The sequence below is a fragment of the Falco biarmicus genome, chromosome 6 (genome assembly GCF_023638135.1).
Source record: "Falco biarmicus isolate bFalBia1 chromosome 6, bFalBia1.pri, whole genome shotgun sequence".
NCBI classification, from domain to species: domain Eukaryota; kingdom Metazoa; phylum Chordata; class Aves; order Falconiformes; family Falconidae; genus Falco; species Falco biarmicus.
In genome coordinates, this window is record NC_079293.1 from 32,844,625 (window position 1) to 32,855,659 (window position 11,035).

The following is an 11,035-nucleotide window of genomic DNA, read 5'->3' on the forward strand; positions in this document are numbered from 1 at the left end:
TGTTAAAGTCTACAGTGACTCTTGCTTGTTTTACATAAAAGATTTCTTTTATGTAAAGCAGTGCTGGTGCTCCTTGCTCATGCTGACATACAGCAAGGATGTGAGCACTATGAACAGGGAAATAGATGTAACCGTAATGACCTTCATTAACTGAGCCAGGAGACCTTGAGGAGCAGCAAAAAATATTCAAACTCTAACATGTCCCAACTTCGAATCAAAATTAGTGCTGTTGCAGGAGGCACTGAGAGGTGGACAGATATAGAAATTACTGTCTGTTCCTTGACTAGCTTCCCCAAGCCATTAAAGAGCACCAAAGTAATTCCTTTACGTGCTGTGAGTCCATCTGTTAGGACTGAAGAATTATGATGCTCTCTTGTCACATTTAAAATTCATTGACTTCCATGTTGAATTGAAATAAATTAGCTTAGTATACATTAATTGATGTTTAAGTGTCAGAGATCAAAAAATTTTGCTTTCCTCATGATCAGAAGTTATATATAATCTCGTGACAAGTGTAAGAACTGCCAATTTTGGCTTGAAGACAACTGTTCCTTAGAAGGAAAGCAAAAGCTAAGTTCTACTGAAGAAGTTAACTTAGTTGCTAGTAACTATAGCTGCCTTTTCAAATTCAGTTTCAGCTGAATGGTTTAACTTAGAGTAAAATACGTAAACATTTAAATGTCCTTCTGTCTATCTGCAGGCATCCACAATTACTTGCTGAGGCAAAATTACTGTGGAAGTTCCATCTCTGGAAGCTACTGTTTCCAGAAATGACATTTCAACACCAACTGCTCAGCAATACTGTAGTGGTTGTGGCTACGCTGTGGCAGAATAGGAATTGCTTCTGGAACTGACCAGGGTTGTAAGAGGGTTGTGACACTCCAGGTGAGTAGGAAGGCAGGTAGAAAAATACCTTGAGGGAGTGCAGATAGCCAAACATGTACTAGATCAAACTCTGAAGTCAGGAATTTGAAAGCTTCAAATGTACATTTGGTATGTTTTCAAGAATACAGAATGTTCTGTGGATGACTCTAGGAAGAAGTTAATTGATATGACAACAGAAGTAATTACAGTCTACATTGGAAGTAGTGGATTATAAATTGCAACATCATATAACTCAGTACAACTCTACTGAAACCATAATTGAGGGACATCTGCTTTTAAGCTTTGTACTAAATGTTTTGATGATTTGACAAGTTTTCTGTCTTAATTTTACTTCAGTGATGTAAAAATTCTTTAGTTTTATTTCATGACTAATAATTTTGATGTGATAGTAGAACAGAGCCCAATTTACTGATTAATTAGGCATTCTTCCCCCACACTAGAAAAAATTAAGAAAAGCTAAACCAGAACCTATTGCTTTCAAATTTGCTAAAGCTATGTTAAACCACTGCACTGATTTAAACCTGCTTCTGTGAAATGCTGAAAAATAGTATTCATAATTTCGTTTCTTTTTTTTTGGTTACAGCATCTCACAGTAACTAGAGAGGGAAAAAATGTGTCGCAAGAGCAAAACTCAATTAAATGCTCTAACAATATCTTATGTTCCTTTCAGGTTCAATGTAATCTCATTGGGCACCAGCAGCGGAACTCATCTGTTCAAAATGGTTTATGGTGAATTTTTCCGCAGACCTGGCAAAGATGCAGAACTTATCAATCTGAATGTGGGTGGCTTTAAGCAATCAGTAGATCAAAGCACCTTGCTCCGATTTCCCCATACCAGGCTAGGGAAACTTCTCAAATGCCATTCAGAAGAGGCTATTCTAGAACTGTGTGATGATTACAGCGTTGCAGACAAGGAATATTACTTTGACAGGAATCCTTCCTTGTTCCGATATGTTCTGAATTTTTACTATACAGGCAAACTTCATGTCATGGAAGAACTTTGTGTCTTTTCCTTCTGCCAGGAAATAGAGTACTGGGGCATAAATGAGCTCTTCATTGATTCCTGCTGCAGCAATCGGTACCAAGAAAGGAAAGAAGAAGGTCCTGAGAAAGACTGGGATCAGAAGAGCAATGACAGAAGTATAGACTCCTCTAATGAAGAGTCATCCATATTTGATAAAGAACTGGAAAAGTTTGACAATCTATGTTTTGGTGAAATAAGAAAGAAGATCTGGGTCAGAATGGAAAATCCTGCATACTGCTTGTCTGCCAAGTTAATTGCCGTGTCATCCCTGAGTGTTGTCCTGGCATCGATCGTGGCCATGTGCATTCATAGCATGCCAGAGTTTCAAAGGCTGGATGCCAATGACAGGGAGATTGAAGACCCTGTGCTGGAAGCTGTGGAGATTACATGCATCGTCTGGTTCACTGCTGAACTAGTGATCAGGCTCATCACTGCTCCAAGTCAAAAGAAGTTCTGGAAGAAACCACTGAATATCATTGATTTTGTCTCTATTATCCCATTTTATGCCACATTGGCTGTGGACACAAAAGAAGAAGAAAGCGAAGATATTGAAAACATGGGGAAAGTGGTTCAGATCCTGCGGTTAATGAGGATATTTCGCATCTTGAAACTAGCCAGGCACTCCGTAGGACTGCGATCTTTAGGCGCCACTTTGAGACACAGCTATCAGGAAGTTGGACTTCTGCTTTTGTTTTTGTCTGTTGGGATTTCTATTTTTTCCGTGCTTGTCTACTCAGTGGAGAAAGATGATGACTCATCAGAACTGCACAGCATTCCTGTTTGCTGGTGGTGGGCAACCATCAGCATGACCACTGTTGGTTATGGGGACACTTACCCGGTCACACTTGCTGGAAAGCTGCTTGGCACCCTATGTATTATCTGTGGAATACTAGTGGTAGCACTTCCAATCACCATTATTTTCAATAAGTTTTCTAAGTACTATCAAAAGCAAAAAGATATTGATCCAGACCAATGCAACAATGATCGCAAAGAGAAATGTAATGACTTACCTTATTTTAACATTAGGGATATTTATGCAAAAAAGATGCACTCCTTCATTTCTAGCCTTTCTTCAGTAGGAATTGTAGTCAGCGACCAAGATTCAACAGATGCCTCCAGCATCCAGGATATGGAGGATGTTTATAACACAACGTCTTTAGAGAATGGTACAGGAAAATGAATTGAATCACATTCTGTTCCCTTTAATTCTCTTCTGGTTCTTGGTAAATGTGGACTCAAAAATTTCAGTGAATTTATTAAGAGCAGTTAATTCTCAGGGTACTTAACTCTCAGCCATATTTGGACATTCTTTGCTCTGAGGATGCCAGAAAAGCTTCATTGTTTATATGAGGCTTTAAATTATGCCTCATATGGTGGCTTAGTTTTTACACAGCTAATGTTATGCATTTTTTGGGAGAAAAAGTCAGGAGAACAGTTTTAAATGTGAGATCAGTGTTTGTTTGGTTTTGTGGTGTAGTGTTTTTTGGTTGGTTTTTTTTTTAATTGGTTGTTTTTTTCCTCTGCAGCAATCTGATAGCTTATACAGAATCTGCTTTTATAATTTGCTGCTTTTCAGGTAGAGATATATTACAAACATAAGAACTATTGCACAAACAAGTGAAGTTTTCACCTGCAAATACATCAGGAAAAAGAACTAATTACATATATGTAAAACTGTGCTCACTAACACATTTACATTATTTTGGAGCTGGGAACCTGTTTCCTAAGTTGGGGCAGAAAATATATTGGTACATATTGTTTTTTACTCCATGGAAGCATAATATTTATGAATTTCTTTCCAAAAGCACAATACATTTTAGTTTGTCAAAATAAATTATTCCCATTGTGCCTATATTTTCCCCAGTGTCCAGCATGGCCAAGCTTTATCATGTCCTAAAGGGTCTAAATGATGAGTCCCAGGATGAAGTGGCTGGTGTAGGCAGGACAGGAGCTTATTGTACCATTTAGCCACCTCTTCGTCCTTTGCAAACTTAAGCACTTCTGGTGCCTGAAGAGGATCCTGCTGTGATTAAGACCACCCCAGGAGCTTCCCCAGAGGCTTTGTTTTGTCGGCACTGAAGCAAACATCTGTGGAGGTCTTTAGAAATTCCTGCTCCCTGCTGTCAGTGCTGCTCGGTTGCTGGAGGTTACTGCCTCGGTGGTAGGAACAAATGTGAGCAGCATCTCAGCTGCACTGGTTCTCAGTCCAGGGCTGTAATGCCAAGCAACAGAGATGTGTGGACATGCTCTCCTCTACCATATATCACCCATCAGAGATGCAGAGTGGGCATTGTATGTGGGCATCTATGTGTGAAACTATTTCAGCTCCTTTTTCTAAAGCTTATCTGTTGGTGATGGCAGCTTTCCTGGTTGGTACTATAGGCTGGAGTGGTGCTCATTGCCTGGCAGAGTGCTGCAGCTCTGTGTTCCTCTCCTCTCCAGAGGTTTCTTATGCAACCAGTTAATCCTGCTTTGGTTCAGATTGGATCTTCTAGGGCTATTCAAAAGGAAGGCCAACCCTTGAGCCTAGCATAAAGGAGTGCTGGAGAAACCTGAGGACCTTACAGAAGCCCATGATGTTTCTGAACACTCATTTTCTTTCATTTGTCTGGTGACTAAATTACATGTTGGGCAATGGAGAATTGAAGATACTGTGATGTTGATATTTTCCTTAAACAGAGGCTTCACTCTATTTTTTTTTTTTTTTTTTTTTTTTTGGTAATTATTGGGCCAAATGCTGAAGCCCTTGGTGAGTTTCTACTCAGGCAGATCAAACTCAGTAGGAGTTGACTTCAAGACTGAGAAAACCAGAAGATGGCAATCAATTTTAGCCTCTGCAGAAGGTTGATTTTTCAGGTGTATGCCATGGTTTCTATTGCAAAATACATTAAGTAGCTGAGGTGCACTTATATTTACTGAGGCACAGAGCTCTAACCTCTTTCTGAGGTGGCGAAACAAGAAAGAATAGGATGGATCAACCTATACCTTTGGAAAGAGGTGTCCCTCAGGACTGCTGTGCACCAATATAGTGCACCAATAGGGACTTAAAGAGAATATTTTGACCTTTGGAGAAACTTCAGAATTTGGCTTATTACTTGCTGAGTGTTGTAAATGTATGTGATGCTTCACAGGTAATTAAGGTTGATTCTTCCCATAGTTAGTGCAGGAATACCAAAAGGGAAAGTTAGCCTAAATGTGTTTTGTTCTACTGAACAATTAACATTACAAAGATGCAATCATATAAAATATTAAATATTTATATGCATATAAACCTAATAGGAACCAGCAGAATAACAGCATAAAATTGCTCACTGTCCAAAGAAACTCTCTTGGTAGTATAAAGATATATTACATTGCCACTGAAGTTCAAAAGCAATGAAAAATATTGTAATGCACAAAACCTGCAAGAAATTTATATTAAATAGTTGAAAAAAACCCTGCTACTGAAAAATCTTATTTTATATATTAAGCATTACCCAAGGATCACAGAGTATACAACTTTTTGTATTAAATTTTACTGACTGGTAATTCGTCATACAATTAATAAGCTCTTGATCGAACACATGACTCAGTCTTAAGGCTGTGATACTGTTTAAGTTTCTATGACTTTTTTTGTGCAGAGATACAGCTTGCAGCAGGAACATAACAGAAGGTAAAGTACATATCATACAGTGTATGTTATTTTGATTTCTGTGATGAGATCTCAGCTTTTTTCAAATCAGTTGCATCTTAAATGGCTTTGTTGTTTTCTGTGCCCTTTGCTGCAATAAATCCAGCACCTAGGGAGCAGGATGTGAGCCATGTTTCATACCAAAAGACACCCTCCTTGAGGCATGACTGCAGCCCTGTAACATGCACTGGTACCATGGAGTGTCACAAGTCTTGAGTGCCAGAAGCAAGCAGATGACAGCAAATACTGAAATACTGCATGTTCTTCCTGCTAGTAAAAGTTTTTAGTAAACGAATTAACTAGTAAGAAATAAGCGTAAGAGGGGATTGTTTCTTGTTTAATTTGTCTTCTTCCTTTGTCTATAGTTACGTATTATTGGTATGTAATACCAGTGTGAACAGAAGGTAGATTGTCTATTGGTTTTTTATTCCTGAACCACATGTTTTTCTGCTTAAAAATGCTTCCTAAATTCTCTCCACTCAGCTGCTCTGTTTCAGACACCAAAGCACAGAAAAGGTTACTGTTCTGATATGCATCCCATTTTATGTGGGAGAGATTTGTTGGTCTTTATGCAGAACAGTTTATTGGCACGTTATTAATTTCTTTGTCCTGATGGCAAATAATTCCCTTTCCATATCCAGTATTTCCACAGTAGCATCCATCTTTGCAGCAGTTTTCACTGGTAGCATGGGATGACACCACGGCACAGTGTTGCTGCCCACAGCTTGTGCCTTTCTGGGAGTGAGCTCTGTCACTGCCACCATTTTTTGGTGTGTGTTAGAAGAGGGAAAAGGCCGATGTAGAGGAATAAGAAAAGAGAAAAGGGAGAAGGCAGGAAGCCGTTAATCAAAAGAGATGACAGGAAAACCTGAGAGGACCTTAGAAGAAAGGGAAAGGTAAAAGATGACAGAAAGGGTCCTCACATGTCTTCACTTTATTTCTTGTTCTTTTCCACTAGTGCTTTTCTTCCCTTTTTTCCCCTTCTGCCTCACATCCCCTCCTGCTACCACCTTGGCCTCCCTTCCCACCCAGCCTGTGGCCCAGCAGTCCTGCTTCTGTCCCAGAACGAGGGTGTCTCTGAGTCTGGAAAGGCATGTTTCATCCACCTGGATGGCAGCAGGCAGATCTTAACAGGAATGAAATTAGTGAGCACTTCTGCTGTATATATGAGCAGTCGCTAACACACTTAAGGGCTGTGCTTTTTTGTAAGAAAAGTCACAGTGTGGCTCAAATCAGTGAGCATAAATATGAGCTAAATAAACATCTGTGTCAGGTCTGTAAATGAAATAGCACTTATGGCTTAGTAGGAATTAGTGTCAGGCACCATAATGCAAAATACTACTATTTAAAAGCAGACTTTGTGTCGGTTCCCACATGAACAGGTTGCTGTCAGAGAATGCGGAGAGTATCAGGCAGATTTAACTGGCAAATGCAGTACACGGGCTTGTGGCACGCCAAGGGCTCCTGACAGGTTGCTGTGTATTATTAATACATTTATTATTTTCCACACGTTCCTAACGTCTAGAGCAAGTGACAGAAAACCACTAAGGTGTGGAGATTTCCTCTAATATTTTTTTTTTATTAGCTGAAAGTGTTTGTGAAGCTGCTAATACTTCTTCATCCAAAAGAGGACATTTCTCAAACAAAATCAGAATAACCCTGTGCTAGATGTGCAATTTGTGACTGACAGCAGTAGCTTGGTTGCAGTTGGTAAATATTGCTGTCTGGTGCTGTATGGCTGCGATGCTGTTGCTTGTATTTCTGAAATGTTTATGCTCTGTCAATTAAAAGACAGCAGATGCCATTAAAACTGTCTCAGCACTTTTCTGCTACGCAATTATTGTGGTGTCTCTTCTAAGCACAGCAAAATGTCATGATTTGCTGAGACCTCTTTTTCTTAGTTTCTCGTGTAGTCATCATTAATTTTTCATGATGAGTCCGTGGTCCAAGCACAGTCTAGCAGAAGAAAAAGTCACTGTGTGTTTCTAGACAAGTTACAAGACTTTGTTATTGACTTCCACTCTGGCGTTGCCCTCCCACCTCACTGGCACAACTAAGGTGGTACAAGGAGTGGTAATTCCTTGTGGAATAGGCTGATAGCTGTTACAGGTAGTTAAGGAGTAAAAAGCAGAGCTCCTGGGGGGTGAATAGAGTTTATACATAATTGTATATATGCCCTCTGGGCAGACTCATTTAGGTGCATGATATAATCAGATTAAGTATAAATTATGACACTTTCCCTGAGGAAATCACCTACATTTCATGTATTTTTGGTGCATATATTGGAGAGGCAGTCTTTGCTCAGGGTTTTAGCAGGTCAGTGGCTGCAGGTCAAGGGCTCTGTCATCCACACTCATCAGTTTTTCCCATATCACATATAGCAGTGGGAGGGAAAGACTTTGCAGCATGCCCAACAGGCCCATGAACCTGTAGGCCAGGGAACTGGGTTGCCAAGATGAGGGCTGGTGATGGAGGAGAAGCTTAACTGGTCCTGTATTTTGCCAGTTAAAACCAATACCATGCAGCTTCATGTGGTGAATATGAAGGTTGTCTGCTCTCCCTGTTTCTTCAAAACTATTTCAAGTTAGACTCCAAGAAGGCACTGCATTATAATGGTATAATTTTTAGTTGGTTTCTACTATTTAATGGCATATATATTGCTAAATTAATCTAATTTTTTATGGCATTCATCACTATTTCCACTGCAAATCCTACTCTAGCTAGCATATGACTGTATTAGACGTTGATGTAGCCTCATTTAGTATCATTGTCCTTGGATCTCTTACAAATCAGCAAAGACAGAAAGACAGTCTGGCAGAAATAATTTCCCCTAACCTCAGCTATCATTTGGGCTCTGTCAACAGAGAAACAACAGACCTCCTTGGGAGACAGCACATCGACCCTTTCTGTACAAATATCCGACCTGTAGATGGGTCCTGTCTGAAGGACAAAAGCCTGTATGAATTAATTAGGTTGTAGATGCCTGGCCTTTAGGCAGCTGAAGTTAGATCTGATGAGAGCTAGACGATAAGAAGTAGGGATGTGATTATCCTCTGGTGATATCCTCCCCTTCATAACACTGTATTTGTAGGAAGGACTGTGTTTCTAATGTCGGCATCTGAACTTGGGTGACATGAAGCCAAACACAGGAATTCATTGTGAAGTCTGAAGGCTGGTCAGTGATAGCCACTGGTTAAGGATTAATCCAGTGTAATACTGCTAAAAGCAGCTTCCTGTACAGGAAAGTTTGGACTTTCCCCAAAAGCCTTGCTAGCTGTCTGTTAAGAGTCTGTAATGACCTACAAGTGGAAGTTCAGTCTGGTGCTGTAATTAACACCCCCACCCCTCCCCCACCCTGCATAATAAATATGAGGAGGAGCAAACTGGTGTTAGCAAAGAGGTAGCCACAATATGCTGACAGTAGTTTTGTGACCCAAATTTGCATTATTTCTTGGCTTCCTATAAGCCATATAAAATATTCTTACTGTGCCATGCGTTGTAAAATCTGCCTCTGTGCATTCATATAAATATAATAGTGGAGCCAAGTCTTGGATTTACATCTATGGAGCTGGAAGAAAACCCGGGCTTGAAGAAACTGTAGAAATATTGTTTAGCTGCAACTGCTGTTTTGTGTTGCAGCTGCCTCAGTAGTGAGGAGCAAGGGACTGTGTGCAGGAACCAGTACGTGGGCTTCCCTTCTTCCTTGGCACATTTAACACATAGCTCTTGAGCATATAGGCTGAGGGACTCATGCAGCCTTGAGGACTGCTCAGCAGACCCTTCCTGGGGCTGTTGGATGTGTAGCCAGCTGTCCCTAGGAGGGAATGGTGTTGGGTGAGAAATTAATGAGGTCTGTATGAAAGAAATGGCCTTTAGGGATGTAGGATAATATCACTGTGTCACCACCTTCCTATACCTCTAAGAGACCTGGGAGAGAAAGCAGAAATGAGGAAGAATTTCAAGGTTCAGATATTTAGCAGCAGCCATTTGAAGGCTACTCTGTGTTGTGGTAATCCAAGGGCTTCTACTGAATCAGAGAGAGATCTGTATGCAACCTTCAACCCATTCCATTAGCTGGAATAACATTTGTCTTCCCACAGGCTTTGAGTTGCAGGTACAATATGTCCTTTTCTCTAAGCCAGTTTCTGGATGTGATGCTGTCTCTGCCTTTCACTCTGACTGGAGTTTGGATGTTTCTGAAGTGTTTCACACACTATGAATCATTCTTGCAACTTTTACCCCGTTTTGTAGAAACCTGGAAACTACAAGCATGAAAGAGTTTAAAACAGCTTCTCTAGTCCTTTTTTTTTTTTTTTTTTTACAGCATCAAATGCCATGCATTTCACAGAAAGGGATTTTTCCTGCTTCTGAATTGTGAACTTTAGGACTTTAGGTATTTTTTTTTAATCAATTATTTGACCAGCTTAGGTCCTGAGATAGGCAGATAGATAAATTTGGCATTTTATTCCAGGTGGTGTAATCCTAAGTACACAAATAAGTAGCCTTTTCTTTTGTTTGGGAAAATGAGGTTGCAGTCTTGCATATTTAAATTGTGGATTTTTGGAAAAAAACTGGTGGATAAATAAGTCATGGTGCCAGAATGCCAGCTGAATGTCCACTGAGTGCACAGGACTTCCTTATGAACCAGAATGATGCTGGTGTCTGACAGCATGGCTTCATAAGCCTCCTGGATGGAAAGTAGAACACATTTTTTTCTTATTTCTTTAAATATTTCAGGAGGGGGTGGAGTAAGAATCTTGCTGTTCTGTGGTGATGGAGAGTACTGAATGAAAAGAATGGCACATTGAAGTTAAGGAATTTAACTTTGTAAAGACCTCCCTTCCCTTGGGACAATTTTTCATGTTGTTCCAACTTTTGTTTTTAAAGGCAAAACCATACCAAAATCACAGCAATATTTTTCCTTGAAGAATATTTTTAAGAATAAATTAGCTCTAGATACAGGTGTGGAAAGAGAAATAGCTGGTGGGTAGGATGTGGGCACACCCAACTTTCTTATAATTGATTTTGTAATTCTGTTCCTTTGCCTTTGGCATCCCACATTTTGGAATCCCACAGTTTTGCATTAGCGCTTTTTTTGTGTTAACTGAAGAATCAAAATATATAATAGCCAATATTTATCTGGAGAATTATTTTAGACAATTGAATCTGAGGGAAAAGCATTTCAGTCTGCAGTGATGTCAAATACACTGCTAGAGGGCTTGAAAATGAATTGAAAATTCATCAGAAGCGTTCCTAAGCAGCATAAGGATTTATGGCACAGGTATGACACATTTAATGTATCTCAAGCCACAAAACTAAAGCTCTGGCAGTGTTCAGTGAATGAAAGGTTAATAGAAATCCAGGTAGTAAACCAGTTCTGTCCTAATTGTGGCTTTTTGTGCAGTAATGTACTCTTGGCTTTTAGGCTGCCTCTGTAAATGAGAGGCTTGTGCTTC

General features: G+C 39.8%; 1 protein-coding gene across 1 annotated transcript; it reads left to right on the forward strand.

Annotated features, from left to right (window-relative positions):
* Window positions 1-1,561: 1,561 nt before the first annotated feature.
* Window positions 1,562-5,653, forward strand: KCNS3 (potassium voltage-gated channel modifier subfamily S member 3). The gene has a single exon (XM_056344762.1). It carries the CDS (start codon window positions 1,605-1,607, stop codon window positions 3,087-3,089), a length of 1,485 nt encoding a protein of 494 aa, XP_056200737.1. The 5' UTR covers window positions 1,562-1,604; the 3' UTR covers window positions 3,090-5,653.
* The last annotated feature ends 5,382 nt before the right edge of the window (window positions 5,654-11,035 follow it).